The 25,677-nt window shown below is 35.8% G+C and overlaps 2 protein-coding genes across 4 annotated transcripts; one reads left to right on the forward strand and one right to left on the reverse strand.

The window, feature by feature from the left end:
• The first annotated feature begins 4,572 nt into the window (after positions 1-4,572).
• On the forward strand, positions 4,573-13,350 carry LOC104222549 (dihydrolipoyllysine-residue acetyltransferase component 4 of pyruvate dehydrogenase complex, chloroplastic-like). Its single transcript, XM_009773790.2, has 6 exons — positions 4,573-5,612; positions 5,755-5,946; positions 6,081-6,168; positions 6,275-6,345; positions 6,442-6,525; positions 13,126-13,350. Exons 1-6 carry the CDS (start codon positions 4,755-4,757, stop codon positions 13,228-13,230), a joined length of 1,398 nt encoding a protein of 465 aa, XP_009772092.1. The 5' UTR covers positions 4,573-4,754; the 3' UTR covers positions 13,231-13,350.
• Positions 13,351-13,896: 546 nt separating this feature from the next.
• LOC104222547 (ACD11 homolog protein) lies at positions 13,897-24,942 on the reverse strand. 3 transcript variants are annotated; one of them, XM_070156377.1, is made up of 5 exons: positions 24,832-24,942; positions 24,440-24,695; positions 21,315-21,487; positions 15,627-15,718; positions 13,897-14,098 (listed from the first exon to the last, which is right to left on the reverse strand). In XM_070156377.1, exons 1-5 carry the CDS (start codon positions 24,891-24,893, stop codon positions 14,073-14,075), a joined length of 609 nt encoding a protein of 202 aa, XP_070012478.1. In that variant the 5' UTR covers positions 24,894-24,942; the 3' UTR covers positions 13,897-14,072. The 3 variants fall into 3 exon arrangements, with proteins under 3 accessions (XP_070012478.1, XP_009772091.1, XP_009772090.1); XM_009773789.2 differs by lacking the exon at positions 13,897-14,098 and adding an exon at positions 15,013-15,427; XM_009773788.2 differs by lacking the exon at positions 13,897-14,098 and adding an exon at positions 15,013-15,427 and having other exon boundaries at positions 15,573-15,718.
• Positions 24,943-25,677: the final 735 nt, after the last annotated feature.

Here is a 25,677-nt window from a genome sequence, read left to right on the forward strand (position 1 = left end):
GCGTCTCTTTTGATGATACAGAACTTGGCGTTCTGTCTGCGCCGGCCATGCTGACTGAGAGAATGGTTTTTCTTCACGTTGTCTTGATCGCCATGTGGAATCTACCAAAGATTCAAGAGGCAGGTGTGACTTGGTCCGGCGGTCTGAGCTGCCCTATCATCCTCAGCCCAACGATATTGATCGAGCCACCTGAATTTTATGAGAACATGTTTTATTTGAAATGGATTGAATGAGGAAGAAGGTTACTAGTGCGTTGGTGTGAGGCTGAGACACTGTCCCGGTGTCCTTTCTACTGAATGTGAGGGCGTCCTTGGGAATACATGCCTGGATTCGCTTTTCTCTGGTGACGGGCATCTTTACCCTTCTCTTTATAAGTTCTTGGAGAGTGTCGTCGCTCCTTCACTATCATGGTAATATGTTGCGGCCCACTCGCTTCGTTCCTCTCGGCCGCCTTCATTACTCGGAACTGAACTTGAGCCCGATCACTCGACAGTTCTAGGCGGTGATTTTTATTGAGTAGCTTGGCTTTTTTCCTTTTGAGCTGGTGGCCATCTTCGGCCCCGTGACCGTGCGTATCATATAGTTCACACACCAGGCTGTGATTCCTCTGAGAAGGATTTGATTGAATAGGCCTGGGCCATTTGGAGTCCATGGTTTTGCCGACGGTGAACACGATGTCTGATACAGTGATGTTGAAATTGTATCCTGATGGACAAGGCGCCCTCGCTGGCCTTGTGTCCTCGTCAAATCTGGCTCTGTTGACAATTCCTCGAGGATATTGTCCTCGATCAATTCTCCGATCGTAGCGAGGTAGGCTGCATCTTGGGGCATTCCTCATGTCTATGGCGTACGGTCGGTATCTCCCCTTATTTGGCATCGGTTTCTTTGCCAGGAGCCTGCTTAGGTATACTGAGCTCGAGGGGGCTCCCATCTGGTCATCCACGACCCTGATTTGCGACTGGTGTCAGATGAGGATGTCCGACCAGGTCTTGGCTGGATACCTGATCAAGTTCAGTTTCAACTGCCTTGAAATCACCGAGCTTTGCTCGTTTAGGCTTTGAGTGAAGGCATGCACCGCCCGGTCATCTGAGACTAGAGGTAGTTCCGTTTGTTCCATCTGGGGGTGAGATGCGAATTCTAGCAGCATCTCATTCTTCCTTTGTTCAATCTCGGATGCATCAGGCTTTCTCGTCGTTGTTTTAATGGCGTCGATGCGTGCCTTCATAAAGGAATCCGCCAGTATGGTAAGTGAGTTTATGGGGTTGGGAGCTAGGCTATGATGCCGCAGCATGGCCCCCTTCAAGGGCGTTTCTCCGCGCCTTTTCAATAACACGGGCTCGGTCTCATCGTCTCGTGTGTCATTGCCATATGCCGTGCACGTATAGGCTGTGATGTGTTCGTTGGGATCTGAAGTCCCGTTGTACTAAGGGAGTTCCAGCATTCTGAACTTCTTTGGAATAAGTTTCGGGGCCTCCTCCTCGGGGAACGACCTTTGCATGAACTTCTTCGAATCCACGCCCTTGAGAACCCGGGGCGCGCCCGGGATTTGGTCGACTCTAAAGTTATAAGTTTTGACCTTCTTATCATTGGCTGCTATCATTTTCTCGCCTGAATCGATCCTTTTGGCGAGGTCCTCCAGCATTTTCACAATGGAAGGATCGGTTACTGATTCGTAGCTACTTGACCTTTTCGGTACCTGTTCGGCCAGGGAAGTAGTTTCCGGCGCTATTGTGCTGGGAGTCTTTGGGTGGCTTTGCAACTGAGCGATAGCCAACTGTTGTGCCTGCAACATTTTAAAAATAACATGAAAACTAACTTTCTGTACTTCTCGAGCCGGGGTCTTCTAGGCTTCTTGTTGGTCGCCATGTTGTATGTTCCTGTCGGTGTGTGAGGTTTCGTCCACCTGCTACGCGTCGTGCGAACCCGCGTCCGCTAGAATCGGTCCAGGTGTGTTATTGGGGTTCTACGGTGGCGCGCCAATGATTGGAACAGCCACACCGTTTTCTCCGTGATTTTCAAGGTAGTCGTTCTCAACTCTATTTACCGAGCCAGACATTTTGACCTGAAATCAAGAGATCTTCGACAAGAAAAAGCATGAAAGATAACTTGCATAAGTGTAATGAAACCAGCAAGAAAATAATCACTATTATTTTTAGCCCCACGGTGGGCGCTAAACTGTTTACTAGGAAAATAGTAATAACAATTAAATGTATAAATGGGACTCTAAAAATACGTGATCTATTTTTATGCTAGTTGTTAGAGCAGTTGATGCTAGGAGTATGAAGTTTAATGATGAAATACAAGCTAAAACGGGGCAGTAATCAAACCGAGGGGCTTGTTGCCCGGGCCTTGGGCTGATCGATGAGAGGCTTCGAGGTTGATGCCTGGGCTCGAGTTTGAGCTATCGGGGGTAACCGGGAAGGGGATAACAGTTAAGATATAATTAAAGAAGGCTCTTTATGGTCAATATCAAGCAATAAATGAAGAATAAATATGAAAGCAATAAATGGAAAGAGTAGCCTCGAGCGGGTAAGTTAGAGAGAAAAGAGAAAGAGAGAGAATTATTATTGATCTCGTGCGGAGTAGTTGGAGTAACAGCGGCCCTTTACAAAGTGGTGAGGATTCCCTTTATATAGGAGGGGAATCGTGCCATAGTACAAAATACATTAATTGTAAAAGCATGAAGATGAAACGGCTAGACGCGATACCTTGATATAGGCACTGGGTAGGCCGGCTCTGTCAGACTTAGTCATGTACCTTAGGAATTCCCCATTTTGCTCTAGCCTCGATCTATGTCCTCTCTAAGTCGGGTCTCGACGAGCTCCGAGGGAGGGAACTCGGTCACAGCTTCGCGCCCTCGGGGTCTCGAGGTGTTCTTCTGAAGTAACTTGATAGCAAGAAATTAGGCCCTCTGATTTCGCCGCATACAATGGTTCCCACAAAGCAAGAAGTCCGAGCTTCGGGATAAAATCTTCTTTTTCAAACAATTACCAGGAGAGCATCTACATAAGGCATGGGATAGATTCAAGCTATATTTGGTGAGGTCTCCAAATCATGGCTTTCCGGATCATATGTTGTTGGAAAATTTTACATGGGTTTGGATGGTATGAATCAATCCATAGCCAAAAATGCAGTAGATGGATCATTTATGGACAAGACATCTGCAAGGGTAACACAAATCCTCGACAAAATGGCCGAACATAACCAAGCTTGGCATTCGGAAGACACTACGGGTGGTATCACATATGGCACTCCTTCCTTGACCAACATGATTAAGGAAAATCAAGAAAGGGATTAAGTAATTACTAGGCTTGCTACAAATGTCAATGTATTGACAAAAATGGTCACTGAAAACAAAATAAAAAAGTTGAATATTGTGGAAGATGTTCAACAAATGTCAAATGAGAATTATGAAGAAGCAAACTATATCAACAATGTACAAGGAGGCTACCAAAGACAACCCTACCAAGGTACCGAACAACCACACCAATAGAGATCTAACCCACAATGGCAAGGAAACCAACAGCGGAATGACCAATGGGGTTCAAATCAGGAAAATTGGCTTCACAAATCGGAGTTCAAACCCTTATGTTCCACAAAGGGGCAGTTCAACATAATTAATTTCGAGATAATTAATCCGAGGATAATTAACCCATAAGGGATCGTTTGGTGCATGTGATAAGAATAATAGTCTCGGGTAACTATCCCATATAGAAGTTGGGGTAACTAATCTCATGAAATATCCTATCATATGGGATATTCTAGGATATCCTGCCATTGTATCAAATGACCCGTGAAGGTCTAAATGAATTTTCATAGAATTAAGGGTCGGAGTGACAAATCGTACTATTTACATCATGCTCATCTATAATTTTAAAATTAAAAAATGACATTTTTAGATCTTTTTTGTGTAAAAGACAAATCTTTAACATGTAAAATTAAATCTGTCATCTGTAAAAAAAGAAGAAGGTAAAGTCGTAAAACTAAAAATAAGTGTAAAAATAGCACGATATAACCAGTTTTCGGACTGATCATTCAAAAATAGCCAGCGTTTACGAAGTCAATGAAAAATAGCCACTATTTTGCTGCAACAGAGACCGGTCCATCTTAATATACTGGAGTTCGGTGCATCTGTGTATGAACTCTAGCATATTATGCTGGACCGGTATACTTTGCTGACTCCAGTATAATATACTGGAGACTGGAGCACCGGTGCTCCAAACTCCAGTATATTATACTGGACAATTATACTTGCTGGAACTCCAGTATATTATGCTGGAGTTTTAGTGTACTTATGCTGGAACTCCAGTATAATATGCTGGAGTTCAAACATACTTATGCTAGAACTCCAATATAATATACTGGCGTATTTTTCGTGTTTTGAACAGTGTTTTCGCTCAAATTTATCTTTACATGAAAAGTGGCTAAATTTCGATTACTTTTGAAACTGGACAATATTTGAATGACCAGTTGTAAATCTGGCTATTTTTGAATTTCTCCCAATTGACCGGTCTGGGCAAGCAAGTGTGTAATTGGAATTAAAAAACTCTTGCCATGTATTATACGGGGCCCATAATTCATTTTAGAACGCAGCGGAGAGCTCAAAGCTATAGATCACTAACCGTTCCTCGTCTTCTCCGCCCCTTTCAGGCCATTCTTCTTTCTCATATAAACCATATATAAGAGCTTTAACCAATTCCTCTAAACTACTTCGCTTCCCACTCCTAAATCACTCCTTTAATTCGGCATTTCCAATGGCGTCGCTTCTCCATTCCAAGTCCCCAGCTCTCTCATTCTCCTCCACAATCTCTTCTCCTTCTTCCCTCCGACGTTTCTCATCTTCCGCGGCGGCATTCCCAGCTCGCCAATACAAACTCCCCGCTGTCCAATCGAAAATCCGTGAGATCTTCATGCCTGCTCTCAGCTCTACCATGACCGAAGGCAAAATTGTCTCCTGGACTAAGTCCGAGGGTGACGTCCTCTCCAAAGGAGAATCTGTGGTGGTCGTCGAATCTGATAAAGCTGACATGGACGTAGAGACATTCTACGGTGGCATTCTCGCTGCTATCGTTGTCAATGAGGGCGAGACGGCTCCTGTTGGCGCTCCTATTGGGCTCTTGGCTGAGACTGAAGATGAAATTGCCGAAGCCAAGATTAGAGCCAAAGGCCAATCTGCTACTCCCAAACTAGAAACCTCTCCTGCTGCTACCACTACCAGTGATGCTGCTGCTGCTGCCCCCAAAGTTGCTGGACTGATTAAGATTGTCGCCACGCCTTATGCGAAGAAGTTAGCGAAGCAGCACAAAGTTGATATAAACAAAGTGACTGGGACTGGGGCATTTGGACGGATTACCCCGGAGGATGTCGAGAAGGCCGCAGGGATTACTAAAAGCATCTCCGCTGCCACTGCAGTAGCTGCTCCGATCCCGGCTGCGGCTGCTCCCGCAAAAGCGTCTCCAACTAGCTTTCCTGACATTCCAGGGTCGACCGTTGTTCCTTTCACCACAATGCAAATTACAGTATCAAAGAATATGATGGAGAGCCTCTCTGTTCCCACATTCCGTGTTGGATATCCAGTTAGTACGAACGCCCTTGATGCTCTGTATGAAAAGGTAAGTTCATCTATTTTGAGGCTAATATGTTGATACATCAAATGCTGTGGTTGGAATTTCATAGAAATGGCAAATGAACTGATACCTATTTGCATTTACATTCTGGGGCTTGTGACATGCTTTGAAATTCAATTAATAACAGGTCAAGCCAAAAGGCGTTACAATGACTGCACTGTTAGCTAAAGCTGCAGCAATGGCCCTGGCTCAACATCCAGTTGTGAACGCCACTTGTAAAGACGGAAAGAGCTTTACTTATAATAGCAGTATAAATATTGCTGTTGCTGTGGCAATTAATGGTGGATTGATCACCCCAGTGCTTCAGGATACTGACAAGGTAGCGTAATTACAATCTCTATTTCTAAATGAAGCAACATTCTCTTCGCATGGGTTGGTTATATTCACAATTGAGCTCGAGAAAGATGTAAAGTTTAGTGATATAAGGCTTATCATTTTGTTACCTTCGTGTAGTTGGATCTTTATCTATTGTCTCAAAAGTGGAAGGAATTGGTAGACAAGGCTAGGGCTAAGCAACTTCAGCCACACGAGTACAATTCAGGTAACAATTTGCTTTATTTGATTTGTTTGTCTTTAAATGTGTACCTCTGTAGCTAATTCATCCAGTGAGATTTTTGAATACTGACATTGAAATGTATTGTTTTCAGGGACTTTCACGTTGTCCAACTTAGGCATGTTTGGTGTGGACAGATTTGATGCTATTCTTCCTCCCGGCCAGGTTAGAAATTAGATGTAGCATTTTCTTCTATTTCTGTTTACAAGTCATTCAGTTCTTAGGAAGTAGCAACTATTCTGAAACTGGGATAATGTTCAGGGGGCTATTATGGCTGTTGGAGCATCAAAACCAACTGTTGTCTCTGACTCTGAAGGTTTCTTCTCTGTCAAAAATAAGATGCTGGTATGTCTTGTATCCAGTTCCCGTGTTCAATCTGTTGCAAGTGCTAATTTCAATAATGAAAACAGTTGATGAAGTCAATCATGAAAAACATTTGTTTTTTCCTCTCTTTTGTTGGTCGGGTTAGAGAGTGTTTAGTTGGAGGAGATGAAAAATAACAAACAGTGCTCACTCTTATTTTATATAAGTTTCTCGCATAACTTGCATGACCCATCACAAAACTAAATTTGTTTAGTTTTGATCTAAATTGTGGTGAAGCCATTACTATATTTTCCCCTGGAATGTTGAAAGTTGGAAAACTGAACGTATTACATTCACCATCTGCTTATTGAGATCTAAGAAGCCTTGGCCTTCCTTCAGGTGATTGCAATAGAAAATCCTGTTACTTGTTTTTCTTCAAGGTTTGGCAGCTTTGAGAGGATTTTAATAATAACTGCTTTATCCTTGTATTTCTTTCTTCTATTTTGTGTCTCATATCTTGTTTCATTAATTAAATTCTTTTTCAATAAACTTCATTTGTTTGTCTTGTATATTGTTTTCACTTGTTAACTTCTAATTAAAATTCTGATTCTCTGAAAATCACACATTGAGTTTATGAAATACTGAAGTGTTATGAATGAGATATCCTCAGATCTATTACCCACATTCATCCTGACATAAGCCTGCTTTTTTTCTACTTCATTAGTTCATTCCTATTCTTATTTGTTGCATTACATAGTTGTCCTACATGAGTTGTAAAAGGGGGTCCATCAAGGTCTAAAACGTTCTTGGGCTACTCCACTCATAGCCTAAATGTGTTTGGTAGAGTGCTCAGTTTTTTTCACTAATTCCTTTATTTATCTAGTGATCATGGTCCATGGTCTGCTCCGCATTTGTGTAAATATAAGATCAGTTCCTATACATGTGAAATCAGCGGCCTTATGATTGCATAATTTGTTACAACAACAGCTACACCTCAATCCCAAACAAGTTGGGGTCAGCGATATGGATCCTCACTTCTTTCTTCAAGCTCAACTCATATCATCATCATTACAAAAATAAAATAAAAGTGAAAGTGAACATAGTTGTAGTAAGTTAGGCTTATTGTTATTAGTTTTTGCGTCTTGTTGGAGCTGTGTCATGAGGATTCCATTTTGAGCGTGGTATATGCTGATTTAATTGTCGCTGTCTTGGCCCACTAGCCAATATATGTTTCGCCTTTTGACTGCTTAGGGAGAAAGCTTGACAACTTCTTTTTAAGAATTTTCTGTTGAACATATTGCTTAGCCCTCAAATCTTTCGTAGTTGGTGATTTGCTTGATTTCCGATCAACATTTCTTCTATAGAAATATTAGGAAACTTTCTGGTGTAGCACATTTGCTAATCTCTTACCTTTGGTTCCTTCACCTTGTCTCCTGCTGCTTGTCTCATAGTCCCGGAAGAATACTTAACTGCAACAATCTACATTTACAAATTAAGCAGTTTTAGAAGAGGGATAATACATAATTACCTCCTTGGGCTTATCTCACTTTGTCAGATGCACCCTTCTACTTTGCGGGGGTCCTATGACCTCGCCTAAATTAATTCGAAGTGAAATTATTACCACCCTAGATACTGATAACTAGATATAAGTCAGGACAGTGCATCCCACGCGTTGCCACGTTAATTCTACGTCTTTTTTTTTTTTTTTTTCAAATTATTTTGGTTTTCTTTTGCCATTGTTTTTATCATTTTCCTTCTTCATCGTGTCCCTTTGTTCAAGTACCCATTTTCGAAGTTACAATGATGAGATTGGTCTCGAGGAACACCAATCCCATATCCCTTTCTCCTGTATCCATTCCATGTCTTTGTGTTGGGTTTCTTTTGATGAATTTGGCTCTCTTTTTCTTTTTCTTTTTCTTTTTCTTCCCTATTTTCAGTCCTATTTCAGATTATTTCTTCTCCTTTCTCTCTTCCTATGTATCAAGCATGCAGACTTAATTAAAATAAAATAAAGGAGTTTAACCCTCTTTTTATTCACCTAAAACCTAGCTTTACAATCTCCGTCCACTGGATGCCTCCACCGCTGCTTCATCCAAGGAAGCCACAGAATCTCTTTTTCATTGAAACCACCATTTTATAGCCAGCTACTACCTTCAGCCTTCTCTTCACGATATAAATCTCACCTGAGAATGGATTGTTTTTTGGAAAACAAAATCATGGGATGTAGAATGGATTGTTTTTTGGAAAACAAAATCATGGGATGTCTATTACGTTGTGTTTTTTCTGGTTGAAGCTTCCTAAGCTTTTTCTTGAAACTGATGTAGTGGAGATGGTGGCAATCTAAGTGTTAGTGGATGTGATTTAGTGGGTGAATATGTGGGGTGTAACTTTCTTTTAAAAAAAAAAGAAATTCTGGTGGTTTGGTGGAAATGGAGGTGCTGAAGTGGTGGAGGAGGTACCTGTAATTAAAAGAAGAAGATAAGAAAGACACGAAAAGAAAAGGAAAACAATGAGAAGTAAAACAAAAAAGGAAGAAAAGTAAAAAATACATTTAATAAAATTTTTTGCAAAAATTAAATTTTTAATTTTCTTTTTTGATCCCCTCACTCTCTTTAAGCAAGTGATATACACTCTCCATGCCATGTGGCTTCGGAAGGGGGTTACAGGACCCCTGCGATGTATGAGGGTGCAATTGGTAAAGGAAGACAACCTCAATGGGGTAAATATGTATTATCCCTTTAGAAGACATAACACATGATTATTTTGCTAGTATGGCAGCAGTAATATCAACGGCAGTGGATATGAATGGAACGTGTGAGAGGGACAGTCAATCAGGTGTATGCGTAGAGAGTAACAGAGGAAAAGGGAAAGAGAATGAGCTGTACACAAAAGATAGGAAGGCTGAAGGAGTAGGAATATCTCATTCAAATGACCAGGACTTGGCTGTGGCCGATAACAGCAATTATGAAAGCTATAGACCTAACTTGTAACATGTGCCTCTCTCTTTCATAACATCAAATTAGAATAGCAGCATCGATGGTGACAACGACGACTATTTCAATGGAAACTCTTCTTGACATGGCACTGTTTTCCTCCCTTGTCTTTCCTTCCTTTTTTCTTTTCTTGCTTCTCTTTTCTATCTTTCTTTTCCCTTCCTCCTCCTTCCTGCCATTGAGTCAATGTGCCCTCCTTGGATTGATCTGTTGAATCGGTGTTCTGTCATGTCGACACCGGTCGCCAATGATATCTGGAGAATTCAAGCAACATAGGTTTTACCTTTAAATTACTTATGCCTAGTGTATGACAATGTGAAAGGTGACTAGGAGTGGCAAACAGGCGGGTCGGGTCGGATATGGTTCGGGTTGAAAACGGGTAATGAAAAAACGGATCAATTATCCGACCCGACCCATATTTAATACGGATAAAAAATGGGTTAACCGGCGGATAATACGGGTTACCCATATTATCCATGACTTCTTGTATATGATCACTTTTGGGAGAATTCTTAGTCTCTCTAACTTGAGGAACCCCCAATTTGAGGCTTTACAAATGTAAAAGTTAGACCCATTGGTTATCCATTGGTTACTCATTGGTTATCCATTTTCTAAATGGATAATATGGTTCTTATCCATATTTGACCCGTTTTTAAAACGTTCATTATCCAACCCATTTTTTAGTGGATAATATGGGTGGTTAACTGTTTTCTTTGAACCATTTTGCCACCCCTAAAGGTGATTATAGTGAAACTAATATACAAAATAGAATGCAGTTTTATACTGAACTGATCGAGAGGTATATTGACAAGGTCCATTGGTATGAATGGGTGGAAATGAAAAAAATGTTTCTTCATGCTATGGCTATCTCCTTATATGCTTCTGTGGCTTTTCAAATTTTCACCTTTCTTTGGTGGCACAAGAGGAATATGCATAAGATGAAAAAATTTGGAGTAGCTATATAGTATTACGTGCTGCAGGACTTCTACAAATTTAGCAAGTAGTTGCTGTGTAAGAAGTTTGATTATCATTCATGAGGTTACCCAGAATGCAACAGGTTGGTCGAATTTTGCTTGGAAAAGTGCATAAGTTCTTTGAAATTGGTGATTCTGAGTGGTAGAACTTCCAGCAAAATGAAGTTCTCTTAAAGCTAAAGATGAAAAATGCCAGCAAGGTGAAGGTAAGTATGGTGTCATATAGATACATTCAGGATCTTTGAAAATCGGAACAGGTTTCCTAGAAGATGCCTGGTCAAAATATGGTGATGATAAAGTGAACATCCCGGCTTTGTGAGAAAATAGAAATTGGTAGATGTCCTCTTATTTGAATTTCAGTTGAGATCAAAAGCAGAGAAGATTAAACTTCAAAGTGGGGTAGCGGCATCAAGAGAGCACACATTGTCTCTGGACTGATGCTCCCAGTTATAGGAACACATGCCTAGACCAGGGTCTTAGGACTGCCACTCCATCTCTGGTTAGACAATGTTTCTAGCAATTTGGACTCTTCTGGCAGATTTCTGAACCGAATGATACACAAAAATGGGTTGTGTCTAAGGTGGCTGAGGATACGCATAGTGGAACGATAATTGGACCCAGCTAGAGTCGAATTAACAGTTGGGGATTTTGACATAAGAGGTGCCTATCTGACCTGAACCAAAAGCAGATGAGTTGTGGTCACAAACATGGTAGAATGGTGTGAGTTCCGGCATCGATGATGTCAACCCTTTCATCCATCGGTATGCGAAGGGTCCAGGTATGTGAATGAGAGCCACGTGCTTGTTAGATCACCAAACACCAATAGTTTTTAATCAACCACGTCACCATATTTATGTGATGGAATTCTTATCATGGTAGGGATGGTAGGTATGCGAAGGGTCCACCAGGTATGCGAATGGGAGCCACGTGCTTGTTAGATCACCAGTTATGTTTAAATCAACCACGTCACCATATTTATGTGATGGAACTCTTATCATGATAGGAATTAATGCGCCTCGTGATTAGTAGCTATATAAAGTTTGGGACCCAGTTGATTTCTGTGGCATAATGGTGTTTAATTCAGAACAATTAGACTGTTTCATGGCTAACAACTAATATCTTGTTTCATTTAGGAAATTTAGTGGCTTCTGTTGATCTGGAGCTGGACTTTTGTTTATGTTTTTCCGTTTTAGTATCGTGGGGTTTGTAGAGATAACTCGGTATATCTAAGGAGTAATGATGGAGTTAGTTAGGTGGCTCAGCTCACTAGTATTTGGGATTTTTTAATATAGAAATCTATTATTTGCTCTCACATTTTAGCTCCTTTGACTGGAAGCTACCAGAATAAAAAGAATTTTACTCCTCGTTTGCCTTCTTTTAATAATAATCACATGAAAAGTGAGGTGCATGTGCTGAATACTTGTTGTCTCAAATGTGGTTATGAGGCTTACTATGAATGCTGATCATGTGCCCCGTGATCGGATGATCATTTCTAGGGTGGATGGGTAGTGCTTAAACCTGTTTTAGTATATGTAAAGATATTCTCATTTTTTCTGTCATGTGCCTCCTCATCAGATAGTCCCACCAGGCATCGATGGATGGTAGTCCTTGGTCATCATCTATTTATGATTTTTTTTTTCTTCACATTGTTTTACAATAAAAACTACACCTCAATCCCAAATTAGTTGGTGTTGGATATGTGAATCCTTAACATTCATTTTGCTCTATTCTAATTGTTCCTTTCCAATAAATAATAAATTTTTAACATTACAAGTTCTGTGTTTTTCTAGAGACATACAGAACTTTTAACAAACTTAACTATACCAGCACAATTACGCCTTAATCTGTACTTGTTGGTATAGCCAATATACATCTTTTGTTTTCATGTATTCAGTCGTTCAATTATAGGTTTTCCAGATTTAACTTGTCCCTTTTTAACACCTTCAATCATCATAATTTTGCATCTATTGATGGCACTCTTGAAGGTTCTAAGTAGGACATGGTCAAATCATCTAAGGGACCTCCCATTTATCCCTTATGTGGTGTCCGAACACTATTTGCACCTTCTATTTCATGTGGTCATTTCTGATAAACCCTAATCTTGTATCATCATGCTGGTGTCCGAACACTATTTGCACCTTCTATTTCATGTGGTCATTTCTGATAAACCCTAATCTTGTATCATCATGCATCCATCTTAACATTAATTTTTACAATACTCGCCTTGTAGTAAGTGATGGCCATTAGTGGTGAGAAACACACTCCCATATAGTATTGGTAGTCTCCTCTATGTAGAGCTTGCCTCTCATTTGGAGAGGTATTTTCATATCCTATAGCATTCCTATAGGATTTTCTCAATTTTGGTCATACTTTTTTCAGTTATATATGTTACATGCGGAGTCTAGATATTTGAATTGTCTTCGATTAGACATCTGGTCCTGTCTAATTGCAGTTTTGACTCATCCTGTATATACATAAAGCTAGAAGATATAGCACTGTAGTCTTGTTGGTTCACCGATCTACATGCATCATCAGCCTATTTATTAATTGGTTATTCCTTGTGCTTGTACATTTCTTGGATATGTCCTATATCTCTGCTTCTTCAATGGAGTCTTCAATGTATAAAATTGCGTGACATAACGTTGTTAACCTAACCTCCTTATTATGTTATACAGGTGAATGTCACGGCAGACCACCGGATTATTTATGGTGCTGACTTGGCAGCCTTCCTTCAAACGTTCTCAAAGATTGTCGAGAACCCAGAGAGCTTGACAATGTAGATGCTTTCAATCAATAGCTTCTCACCGTTTTCTGCTATGTTGTACTAAAACATTCCGATTATATTGCATTCTTGAAATTTTTTGGAATGAAATAATAATATTTTTGCTGATTTTTGGATACTTTTGCCTGTTGCAAATTCTAAATATTAAACATGTTTAATGACTTAATCAAACCGGTAACGGTAGTGGGGTTAAATTTAATCTCATTTAGTTTATCGAGTTGGTAGGTGACGAAAACTGATGTTCATATTTTGAAATTGTAAGTATTGACGAAAACTAATAGTCATTCAAGGATTGATTTATGGAACAGGCAATGAAATGTATTAAAAAAAATTCCCATTCAGGTGATTCTAAGGACAATATAAGGTCAAATGCAAAGATTCCTTAGTTAATCTACAGTCCCAATCAGCGTAGTATCTGGAAAGATAACTTGATGGCCTTTGTACAATGAATGGATTCATGAAATTCTTCATTTGACACCTATTAGACATTGCAGGCAGTCAAAAATGTAAAAGCACAAGCACAAAGGAGATATACATGCATGAAGAATGTCATAGAGGTAAGAGCACAGCTACAGATGGATTATATCTGAACTTTCATAACTAAATGAGTTAAGAAGTTAACAAAGATGCTTAGGACAGAACTTTTGACTTGCTAATTTGGTTTCACATCCAATATCCACAAAATGCCAATTGGCTTAATACATAAAATCCTCCATAAACTTGGCTCAGTTAGCAACATACACACAAACTATATTTCTGTTGCGCCCGAACTACAACTTTCGGTGTCTATTACCAACATATTGTATCTTCAAGACTGTAACTTCTCGGAGAGACTTGAAATTAGGGTTCCGTAGCTCTTGATAAATCTACAATGCAAGAAAAGGACTCTGTCAAATAATTAGCAACAACACATGAACACTTATCCTCCTCTATATTTGCACAGGAATCTTCCTTCCCATAAGGAATCTCTCTCTTTCTATCTATATAAATATAAAGTAGGGAATGAAAAAGCTTAGGTGACACCTTTCTTTGGCCTTCACATTTATCTTTTTTGGGGTTTTTTTCCACCTCATTTTAATATAACTAGTCTCTCTACAGGTGGGTTGTACGTGAATTCCATATTATATATATATATATATATATATATATATATATATATATATATATATATATAGATAGATAGATAGACACGCACACACAAAAATTGCTTAATGCATATATATTTGAAAATATTTATTTAATTATAAATTATAAATTTAAATGTACCAAAAGCTAGCATTCTCTTGTAATGTTAAAAATGAAAATAAGAAAAAAAAAATTACCAATTTAAATTGGGGAGTAGTTTCTTCCTAATATATATATATATATATATATATATATATATATATATAAAATCACTCTTAGAATGCCAAGTTGCACGACGAAAAATTAACAAGTGTCAAATTTTAGGACAAACCTCCAATAAATTTGGAGATTCAAAAAATAATTTAAAATAGAAAAAAGTTCAAAAATTTAAACCTTCCAATTCAGTTTACAACAACATTGAGTTCCACGTTTGTTGGGCTATTTTTTGTTGATTTGTTAAAGAGATTTAGGGGTGGCCAAGATATTAATTCGTGAGCACATTATCCATTTGGACCTGACTGCAGAAGTCGTTGAAGCATTTAAAAGGTGAAAATCGTAGGACATCTGGAGAGTTATTTGCATTTCATCTTGAGGAAATATGCTTAGGATACGATGTTACATGGGATGGTAAGGCGATAAATTAATAATTGAACTGTTGTTTGAAAAGGCATGACTCTTCATTTCCATTTCATTCCTATTTTGCGAAAAAAAAGAAGTGGTAGGACAATGCCAAAATAAAAGTATGAATAACCCAATGACCTCGTACACAAGAGGTGCAAGGTCCTATTCTTCCACAAGTAAGAATTCTCTCTGGTACTGCAAGTTCAATTAAACTAATCCCAAATGTACTTTCTAAAACTACTTTTGGTACAAATTGCCAACCTAAAACTAGATTAATTTTTGGTACTAAAGCATAAATGTCATTTGTTGTTGCTTATTTCCAATCCAAGTAAAAGTATGAGATCACCAATCCAAGGTTATACTTCTTGAAATATAAAGTTTGTCAATGTATTCGATGATTGGAAGCGAAGCATCAATGTATCTTCTCATTTCTCTCTCTGCTGAATCATCTGAGACATTAGCAACAACAAGTAATTGATGAGGGAAACATTATTGGGTAGTATAAGGCCTTAATATATTATTGACAACACATAATTTTCCAGTTCAATGAAATCCTAGTATGATGAGCACCAACAGAGAAAGTAAATGAGTTACCGGTCTCATTTAGCTTCATCAGAAGTTGGTCCCTTGTTGGAAGAGCACACATACCAGCAGAGACAGCAGTTCTCACAGCCCATGTATGATAGGGTGCACAAACTTTTGCATACGCCATTGAAGCAGCTTCTTTCAGGGAATCGTCACTAAACAGAAAATATAAGGATTAGAGAGCTTATTTAAAATAAGAAAAAGGTATAAAACCCCCCTCAAACTATCCCCGTATTTCCAACTATACCCTTATTTTTCAAAGGGAGTCCTAATACCCCTTAAACTATTCTAAATTGGAATATATACCACATTAAGTGCTGAGGTGGCCAAGAGAGTGATAAGCAAAAAGAATTGTTAAAATATTAATTTTCCTGATTTTTCTCTTTTTTCTTTTATTTTCTTTTTCTTTTTCTTTTTCTTTCTCTTCTATTTCAACATCTCGCCTCCTAAGTCTCCACCCATCTTTCACCACCTAATCGGACTTCTTTGACTCAATTTGCTGCCGTAAACCCCCAATTGCCGCCACCTTCTCTGCATGAAGGCACAATACCATCTTTCAGTCATGAACTCTAATTTTTCATCCTCACTTTTATTTTTTCTGTCGAAATATAATCAGATTTCAATTAGGAATTTCGCTCATCGTCATCATCGAAAAGACTACCCATTGTGCCACCACCTCTCCGGCTCCTTTTTGTCATTAAATATTCCCTTTTCACGAAAATCTTACCATTTTTCAGCTATCGAAGAATTTCACTAAACCCCAAATCCATCAGTGTAAAAAAGAAAGTACTCCAGTAACGTTTGAAAAAAAAATTCAATTAAAGAAAGGGAAAAAAAGATAAAAAGAAAACAAGTAGGACAGAATAGAGAAAAAGAAAAAGATAGTGATAAGAAAAGAAGAACCCGATATGGTTTTCTGATTATACTTGGACAGAGACGGCAAGTACGTTAAAAGAAGGAAAGGAAAAAGTACAAAAAATCAATATATATATTATATTAAAGCAAGAAAGTTACCATATATAATTGACATTATGGTTAAGCCAAGTGACAAGTTAATAAATATCAATAGTATATGGTAACTTTATTTTATATTTGACTATTTTAGTTAAATACATATATATATATATATATATATATATATGTAGAATTTGAATTAAAAGATAATTTTGAATTTATAGATAAAGTTCTAAAATTCGAATTTAAATTAAAAATAATTTTTTTATCATGTTATCATACTTAATTCGGTTAATGATCATATGAAATCATGTTAGGAACTTTTGTTATTTTTTATAATTATTTAAATACTACTTCGCCTCTAGGAAAAAAAAAAAAACTACTCCATATAACTATAAAACTATTTCACATTTAAAATCCTATAAATATAGTTCTTTGAAACATTGTAGCTAAATTTGAATAAAACGAAATTCTTTTAAAATAAATGTAATATATAGGATACACGTCTGTGTTTATCTAAATAACAAAAAAGAGTTTACAAAACCAAATAAAAGATTACTTACATATATAATGAAGTAAACATACATGTTGGAGAAAGAAACATCACAAAATCAGTCAACATTAAAAAAAAGTTGTTTCTTTTTTCTTCTTGAAGAATATTTGTTTGAAGTGTCAATTTGCATAAATGGATATCGAACCCCTTTATTTAGCTGTAGTCAAGCCAATATTGCAAGGGTATAATATTTTTTTAGTTGGAGAATATTTGTTTTGAATCATTAAATTATATGAAAGATATTTTTTTCAAACTCAACAGGAGATAAATTGGTTTCTAATTGATAATTTCTATAACGACTTTTAAGTGTAACAAAGAGTATATATAAAGAAAAAATTGGTATGACGTGAAATATTTTTTTTTAAGTGTAAACAAATTATTTCGAAAAATCTCTTTACTTTTTTAATTCAAAGATAGTAAAACGATAAGATTTTTTTAACATTAGTAGAGAGATTTAAAATTATTATAATATAAGTTATATCATGAATAAACTCAAAAAAAGGAATCTTATGGAATATTTACATAATATTCGACCATATTTATTGTTTACTTTTTATAGCTAATATAAATAGATGATATACCAACAACACACGATTATACACATATTATATATGGATTATATATAAATTACACATCATTCAATTTTTTAATTTAAGTGGTCGGGTGAGCACCTATTTAGATTGATTAGATAAAGCCAAAAGAAAATATAAAATAATTTCAACCAAAGACAGATAATTTTTATTAAAACTCATCCTTTTATAGTGAAATAAATTAATTTTTTGTAACAACAGAAATAATGACATAAAAAATAAGATAAAAGAAAATAAATATTGAAAAAAATGTTAGAAAGATCTAAAAACGAGAAATAAAATATGACAACAAATTTCTTCTTATGTTTCATCTTTGTTGAGTATAAAAAATTTGAAAGTTAATCTCATCAATTTCAAATATATAATTTTTCAACTCAAATATATAGATTATAAGATAAGGATATTTTCGAATATTTTTTTTTAATTTACATTATGTGTCATTTTTAAAAAATCACTATTACTAACAAACTGATATGATATTCGAATTTAAATTGGAATGCAATTTGAGTAGTTTGCATTGAGGTTAAGCCAAGTATGATGTCGAAAAATAAACTACTTGACAACTTTAAGACAATATATGCAATGTTTTATAATAATTCAACTATTTTAACATTTAATGATTCAAAGAACAAATTTTTTGTATATATAGGATATTAAAAATTCAAATTTTGGGGCTAGAGATATCGATAAACTTAAAGTGGAGTCATACTGAAATAAATCCGGCCAAAGAATCATTTAAATTTTAGATAGCCGATTAAAATAAATTTTAAATTAAGGATAATATCTTCACTTGCATCATTATAAAGATAACCATTATTCTAATACATATAAAGTTTTAGAAATTGAAATTTCGAAATAGAAATATTTTTTGAAAGATAAAATCATACCAAATAAGAGTTCAAGTCGTAGTATGAGAGTCACGTCGTAATCAAAGAATCATTTATATCGTGTCAACCTTGTGCTTTGCCATAATATGAGTTATTTTTTCATTTTGTGGCTATTTTTAGGTTCCAATGACACCTATGAGAATAGTGTAAAAATAAAATTATCACTACGAGAATTGAGAAAATGTTAGTCTTTTTTCATGTAGTGTTTCTTAATTAATATCTGACAATTATCTATAATTATTTAGAAGGTTTAAATGTTAAGGTTATTTACATATAATTCAAATAACTCAAATATTTAACATGGTTAATGTCAAATATTAAATAAAAAAATTCACTAGGTAAAGAATTTTTATATTTTATATAGCCAACTAAAATGAGTTTTGAATTAAGAATAATATTTTCAATTACATTATTATAAAAATAATTATTGTTGAAAAATAATGTTTTAGAAACTGAAATTTTAAGAAAGAAATATTTTTAAAGAGATATCAACACAACAAATAAGAGTTTAAGTAGTAGTAAAAGAATTAAGTCTTATCCAAAGAGTCATTCATTGTCTCAATATTTGATTGTTTTGCCATAAATATGAGTTATTATTTTGCTTCCTCACTATTTTTAGGATTCAATGATACCAGCAAGAATGATATCAAAAAAGAAAAATAGAAGAAATTGTTAACTTTTTCATGTAGTTAATATCCAATGATTATTTATATTTACTAAGAAAGTGTAAATTTTAAGATTATTTACATATAATCCAAATAACATAAATATTTGATATGATTAGTGTCTGCGTATCCGCGCGGATACTAATACTAGTGAAAAGAAAAAAAGGGAAAAGCATAGAAATTTAAAAACAATAATATCACGTGACACGGTGCGTGCAAATCACCGCCTAATACAGATTTGGGTGTAGCTTTTCAAAGTGGTATATATTTCGCTTTAAAATAGTTCAAGGAAATATTAAGACCCCATTAATAAATAAGCATGTAATTGAAAATATGGTGATAGTTCGAGGGGGATCTTATGCCTTTTAATTCCCTTGAAATAATATAAAGAAAAATGGATTAAAGGTAACAGATAAGCTTCAGGATAAAACAAACATTTAGAGAGAACTGAATGTAATCTCTAGAGAGAAATTGAAATCACATTGTCTACCTGAAAATATTAGACTCAACATTCTCAACATCTATGCACATCTCTAATAAACAAATTTGTAAAATGCCATTATTTACTTCTCACTTGGCAAATATCTATTTACTTGTTGAACAATGTAAAAAAACCTTCATAACGATGAAAGGATCATCATTTACTTCATCTACAAGTGACAATATTTCGTACCTCTATTGTATTTCTGAAAAGTCAAAGTTAATTCACACATAGAGTAAAAACCTCCAAGATACGAAAAAATTAGGAGCAACTCTATTGTTGGAATTTCTCTTTCTACTCTCTCTAATTTCTTCTTAATCTCATCTCATTTACAAATTAAAACAAGTTTAGAAGAAAAGTGTAAAAAAAATTAGCGTAGTATTTAGATGATCTCAAAGTCTGATAAGTTTCAATTTCTGAATGGGTGTAGCTCTCGTCCACCAGTGAGTTCTTTTGATTCCAAAAAAGAAACAAGCAGCTTAGGAGTAAATTTGATAGCATGAAACTCTTTCATAATAATATAGATATATATACTAGATCTACCTGAATCCAGGGGCGGATTCATAAGTAAGATTATAAGGCACGTGAACACAGCTTGGTCTCTTTATAGAATTAGATATTTTATATACATATTTTCTAAAATTGGTATAATATTAATCGCTGGCACTCATGCTTCTAGATGGTAGAAATGATGCACTTGGTTGAAGGTTAAATTATTTACCAAGAGGATTAGGGATCAATTCCCACATTAACACATCTTTTTCTCTTTCTTTTAGTAGTGCCCATGTACTAGATTTCCTGGATCCGCCTCTGGAAACAAATAACATTCGATGTCCGCCTCTGGAAACAAATAACATTCGATGTCAAGCACGGGCGGCGGATTTACAACAACAACAACAAACCCAGTGCAATCCACATATGGGGTCTAGGGAGGGTCATGTGTACACACCTTACCCCTACTTTATGAAGGAAGAGAGGTTTCCGATAGACCCTCGGAAGCAGGGGCGGATTTATAGCCCAATATATAGGCACGTGAACCCATGGTCTCTCCATCAAACTAGATATTTTAGGCACATATTGTTTTAGAAATAATCTAATAATATCTGCTGGCACCATGCTCCAAAGAGGCTAAATGGTGCACTTGGTTGAATGTTGAGTTATTCACCTAGAGAAGCAAGGACCAATTCCCATTTAATACTTTCTTTGTGGTGCACCTATGTTATACAAATTCTAGATCCTTCCGTAGAGGAGCAGAGACCAATTCCCATTTAATACTTCCTTTTTTCTCCTTTTTTACTGGTGCGCCCATATTTTTTTTATTGGTGCGCCCATATTATAAAAATTCTAGATCGCTGGAATCCAGTGATATTGTTATGCTTAAGTAAACGGTTGAATTTGAAACAATGACAAATCCTTCTTCTTCTTCTTCTTCTTTTTTCTAGTAAGAATTGAGTGCATAAACTAGTGTAAAAGTAAATAATAACAATAATTGGACATATTCCATAAAATAAGAACAAACTGAAAGGAAAAAAAAAGACAGCACACAATTGGATTATGCCAAAATTTATGCAAAAGCAAGAGGAATATCATTTCTATAAAAAGAAAGGAACAAAATACGTACTAGGTTGAAAGAAAATTCTGAAACAAGGCTCTGATAAGGTCTAGACCCTGGCGAACTCTGCGCAAATTGCGGGAAAGGCTTCCTGGTGTTCTAACTGTATCACTTCTAACATCATAATCAAGGATACTGTTCAAACTTCCAAATACTTCTGATGCTTCTGCAAGATCACGTACCTGAAAGTGACATTCATGCTTAAACGATAAGGTATGGTGGATTACTGGTATATACCAGAACCAAAAAGTTACATAGAATGAAGGAAAACTACCAGAAGAAAACAAAATCTCATACTGCATTTAATCGCCTAATGGTGGTAAGAAACTGTCCCAACAACAAATTAATCAATTAACTAGAGGTTCTCTTAATGTCACATATGTCCTTTAACAAGAAGCATTTTAACATATAATTGAACCCTCTATAACGACAAGACCCGAAAAGAGTAATAATAGCTTAGTCATGGCTCTTCAATGGCATATAGCTTGAATAAACTTATAGTGTAAAACACCAAAAGGATGCAACTGATTTATGAACTCGTGGCTTTAAGCCTTTGAAAATAATGTTCATGCACTAGGCAGCGGACAAGTTAATTGTCAAACAATATGCTTAAGAAGAACGTAATCCGAGATCAAAGGGGGAGCTAGGAAGGGATTTGAAAATCAATTCATCTTCGAGCAGTGAGGGAAATAATTGTTAAGTAAGATAGAAAAGAAAATACTTTCAGCAAAAAGGCATCAACACAAGAAAACAGAAGAGAACCATTTGGAATCTTTTGATGATAGCTATAAGCAAAAGTAAGTCCGCATAGTAAAGGGTAGAAGCGTAGAGCAAAGTTAGCAGAATGCTTTAAAGACAACATAATTATAGCTAGTCGTGGCAAAATGGTTAAAAGAAAACAGTTATCTACCTATATTATCCACTAAAAATGAGTTGTATAATGAACTTTTTGAAAACGATTCAAATATGGATAAGAACCATATTATACATTTAGAAAAATGGATAACCAATGGATAACTAATGCGCTTAACTTCTACATTTGTAAAGCCTTAAATTGGAGGTTACTCAAGTTTGGGAGACGAGGAATTCTTCCAAAAATGATCATATTCTAGAAGTCGTGGATAATATTGATATCCATATTATCCGCCGGTTAATTAATTTTTTATCCGTATAAATATGGGTCAAGTTAGATAATCTATCTGTTTTTGTATTACCCGTTTTCGACACAACCCTTATCCGACCTGACCCGACTCAACTGTTTGCCACCCCTACATCTAGCAATGCCTATAAATTATGTCATTAGATCTGCTACAGGGAGTAAAATATCAAAAGAGCAAGATCAGCTTGTTATGACTTTGTTTTGTTAGTACATTATGAATAGTACTCCCTCCGTTCCAGTTTATGTGAACCTATTTTTTTTTTTTGGTCCATTCCAAAAAAAAATGATCCCTTTCTAAATTTGAAAACAATTTAGCTTAAACTTACAATTCTGCCCTTAATGAGAAGCTTTTATATCCACACAAATACTCTTGGTCCTTTTTAACTTGTTTAGGACCAAAAATTTCAAAAATCTTTATTTTTTATTAAATTTTGTGCCCAGTCAAACATGTTCACATGAATTGGAACGGAGGGAATACTAAGAAGACTATGGTCACAATGCCATATCCACTTGAAGGGTACGTTATCATACTTCTCTCCTGTGAGTTTCTACCAACCAATCACCATTCTCAACTTCCAATCAGCTGACAAATTTATGTAATCTTTGCCAAATTCATTAAGAACTACAGGCGCAGATAGATCCTATTTGTGAAGTAGTTGCGCATTTGTTTTTATATCTCAAATGAGAGTCAAATTTTCTAATGAATTAGGTATCACGGTATGTACACTTACATCAAGATGTTTTGCGCAGTGCTTCCACGATTTTCCTGAACCATTTTATGGGAAAAAGAAGATTTTTTATTTAAGTTAACATCTTAGAAATATAACTAATCATCCAATAAATGCTTCCTAAAAACTGAAGAGAATTAAGTTGATCTGTTAGACTCTGAGACACGAGCAGTGTAGAATAAAGTTCGAACTACGTAACCCTCACAGATATCCCTTTCAGAATAGCCATGACATAGGACCATTACTATGACTAGCACAAGAATTAGCTGATATTCTATACCGAATAAAGCCTTCCTTTCAGGCGTTGTTACAAAAATCAATAAATCCAAACTACGGATTTTATTTGTAGCTCGTGACCACTAATCTTCTTAAAGCAGCTTCATACAATTTTCTTTCAGGTCAAAAAGGTGGAGTAATAACGTTGACAACCAAGGTTTGTATCCAAAATTAATAGGTGACACCAGGTGAATTCCTCCATCTGTCCAAGTATGTGGACATAATTACCCAATATATGTGCTACTAGGAAGAAGCACGTACACAATGGATCTGCTAAGGTGTGCATGAGCTGGCTCCGACAACTTTGTTATCAATTATTCTAAAAGGCTAACAAGAGAGGAGGTATTCCCAATTTTCTCTTATTTATCGGGAGTTCAGTTCACAGTCACTACTCACTAACATTTTTGCTTTCATATCGTAGGGTTAAAATAAACATAAATGAACAGAGCAATATATCATAATATATTTGGCTTTTCTTTTGCAATCTCTCAGGGAAGTTGTGGCATATTCCACATTTGATTTAAAAATTATTATAGTCAGATCGCGCAGGTAGAATGCCAATTCTCATTACAGTGTGATGTAACAGCTAGGTTTTAAGTATTTATGGTGTTGAATAAACATGAGCATATAAACATTACCATAGGATAACAATCGTGGAGCCTCGCCGGGGGATACCATTTAGTTTTCATATCTGCTAAAAGACTCCTCTTATTTTCTTAATGATTTAAGGGGAAAATGAAATAAACATCCTCGGAAATGAAATAAACAGTTTATTCCTAGTTTCGCTAGATTGTAATTTAACAAATTTTATGTCATATTTGTATCTAAATAATATCCCCAATATTCTTGCATGTCTCAATAAAACATCTCCACAACCTATATGTTTCCATACTAACTCTTCCTCTTTTTTCTTTCGAAATGTGACAAAGAATGGATGAAAATTTAAAACAAGGAAAGTGAGAAAGACTAACCTTGGAGACATATTCAAGTTCTGCAAATTTAAAAGCGATCCCAAGGCATCCAAACAAAACAGAAACAAGGGAACAAGCGTCACAAAAAGGCTTCAGCCTTAGATCATCGTAGCCATTTGACTTTAAGCATGATGAAAGCTCCTCAAATGCCTCAGCTATTGCAGATAAAGGTGTCCCTGTCCCTGCATCTTCAAAACCATCATCCTCATCCATCGGAATTCTTGTAATCCTTGTGCTGCCTGCTTTCTTTGTCTCCCTTCACAATCAAGAACATGGTTTCATTTTCCAAAAATAAGCATTTATCTAAATGGAGAGTAACAAAAAAGAAAAAGGATCAGATATTCAAGATTTTGTTTTCGGTGTATCCACTGATAAAACGGAAGCATGCATACTTTTCTCTGCAATGTTGCCTCTTGTCTCTTCTTTTGAAAAGGGAGTAGAATTGGAGGGCCATTTTTCTTGGCTCTGCTAAGATTACGGTTAGTCCTCTAAACAACACTCACTATTTTATTACTCCTATGTATCTTGTATATGCACTCAATACTTATAATATATTGATTAAATGTAAAGAAATCACAGAGTGGAAGGGGACAGATCCGGGAAGGTAGCGAAGGTTTGCATATTCCATGTTGATGGAGTCAAACATCTATGTCGATATATTATTAGAAGGAGAAGAGAAAGCCTCAATGTTAAGCCAAGCCGCAGCCTCACAATAGACCATTTGGCAATTTATGACAAAGTGTAAATAGTTTTTTTTTTTGAATTTAATTTTTAATTTATGTATTATGTATTGTTAATCATAAGTTAGTCTTTTTAGATTTGAATTTAAATATATTTGACTATTTTTTACGAAAACAATAATTTTTATATATTGAAAATTATTTATTCTGAAACTTATTTTATTTTTAATTGAAAAGTTGCTAACACATAATATAACTTCAAAATTATACTAAAATAATGATAGTGAAGAATGAGGTCAAGCCAAGTGTCATATAGAGAAAATGCTATTTCGTATTTTAAAGCTAAAATCTAACATATGTATATCTATATTATAGATTTATATAGGCAATTTGTAATGCTAAAAGTGTATTAGAAATTGAGAGCTAAAATGCACAAGTTTTAATATTCTTATTAGATTATATCATTTAGATATTTTGTATATATTTGAATTGATATAAAGCTTATTTGGATCGAGAGAAAAAAATATTTGAATTAATTAAAAGATAAAATACATTCTT

This window comes from Nicotiana sylvestris, chromosome 9, assembly GCF_000393655.2.
Source record: "Nicotiana sylvestris chromosome 9, ASM39365v2, whole genome shotgun sequence".
In the NCBI taxonomy this organism is placed as follows: domain Eukaryota; kingdom Viridiplantae; phylum Streptophyta; class Magnoliopsida; order Solanales; family Solanaceae; genus Nicotiana; species Nicotiana sylvestris.

Excerpts from the sequence above, each read along its gene's own strand:
- LOC104222549 (XM_009773790.2), top strand. The coding sequence starts at position 4,755 with ATGGCGTCGCTTCTCCATTCCAAGTCCCCAGCTCTCTCATTCTCCTCC. Across the intron at positions 5,613-5,754 it reads TTGATGCTCTGTATGAAAAG|GTCAAGCCAAAAGGCGTTAC; the intron begins GTAAGTTCATCT and ends AATTAATAACAG. Across the intron at positions 5,947-6,080 it reads TGCTTCAGGATACTGACAAG|TTGGATCTTTATCTATTGTC; the intron begins GTAGCGTAATTA and ends ACCTTCGTGTAG.
- LOC104222547 (XM_009773788.2), bottom strand. The coding sequence starts at position 24,893 with ATGGCCCTCCAATTCTACTCCCTTTTCAAAAGAAGAGACAAGAGGCAA. Across the intron at positions 21,488-24,439 it reads AACTTGAATATGTCTCCAAG|GTACGTGATCTTGCAGAAGC; the intron begins GTTAGTCTTTCT and ends TGTCACTTTCAG. Across the intron at positions 15,428-15,572 it reads GATGAAGCTAAATGAGACCG|ATGATTCAGCAGAGAGAGAA; the intron begins GTAACTCATTTA and ends CTAATGTCTCAG.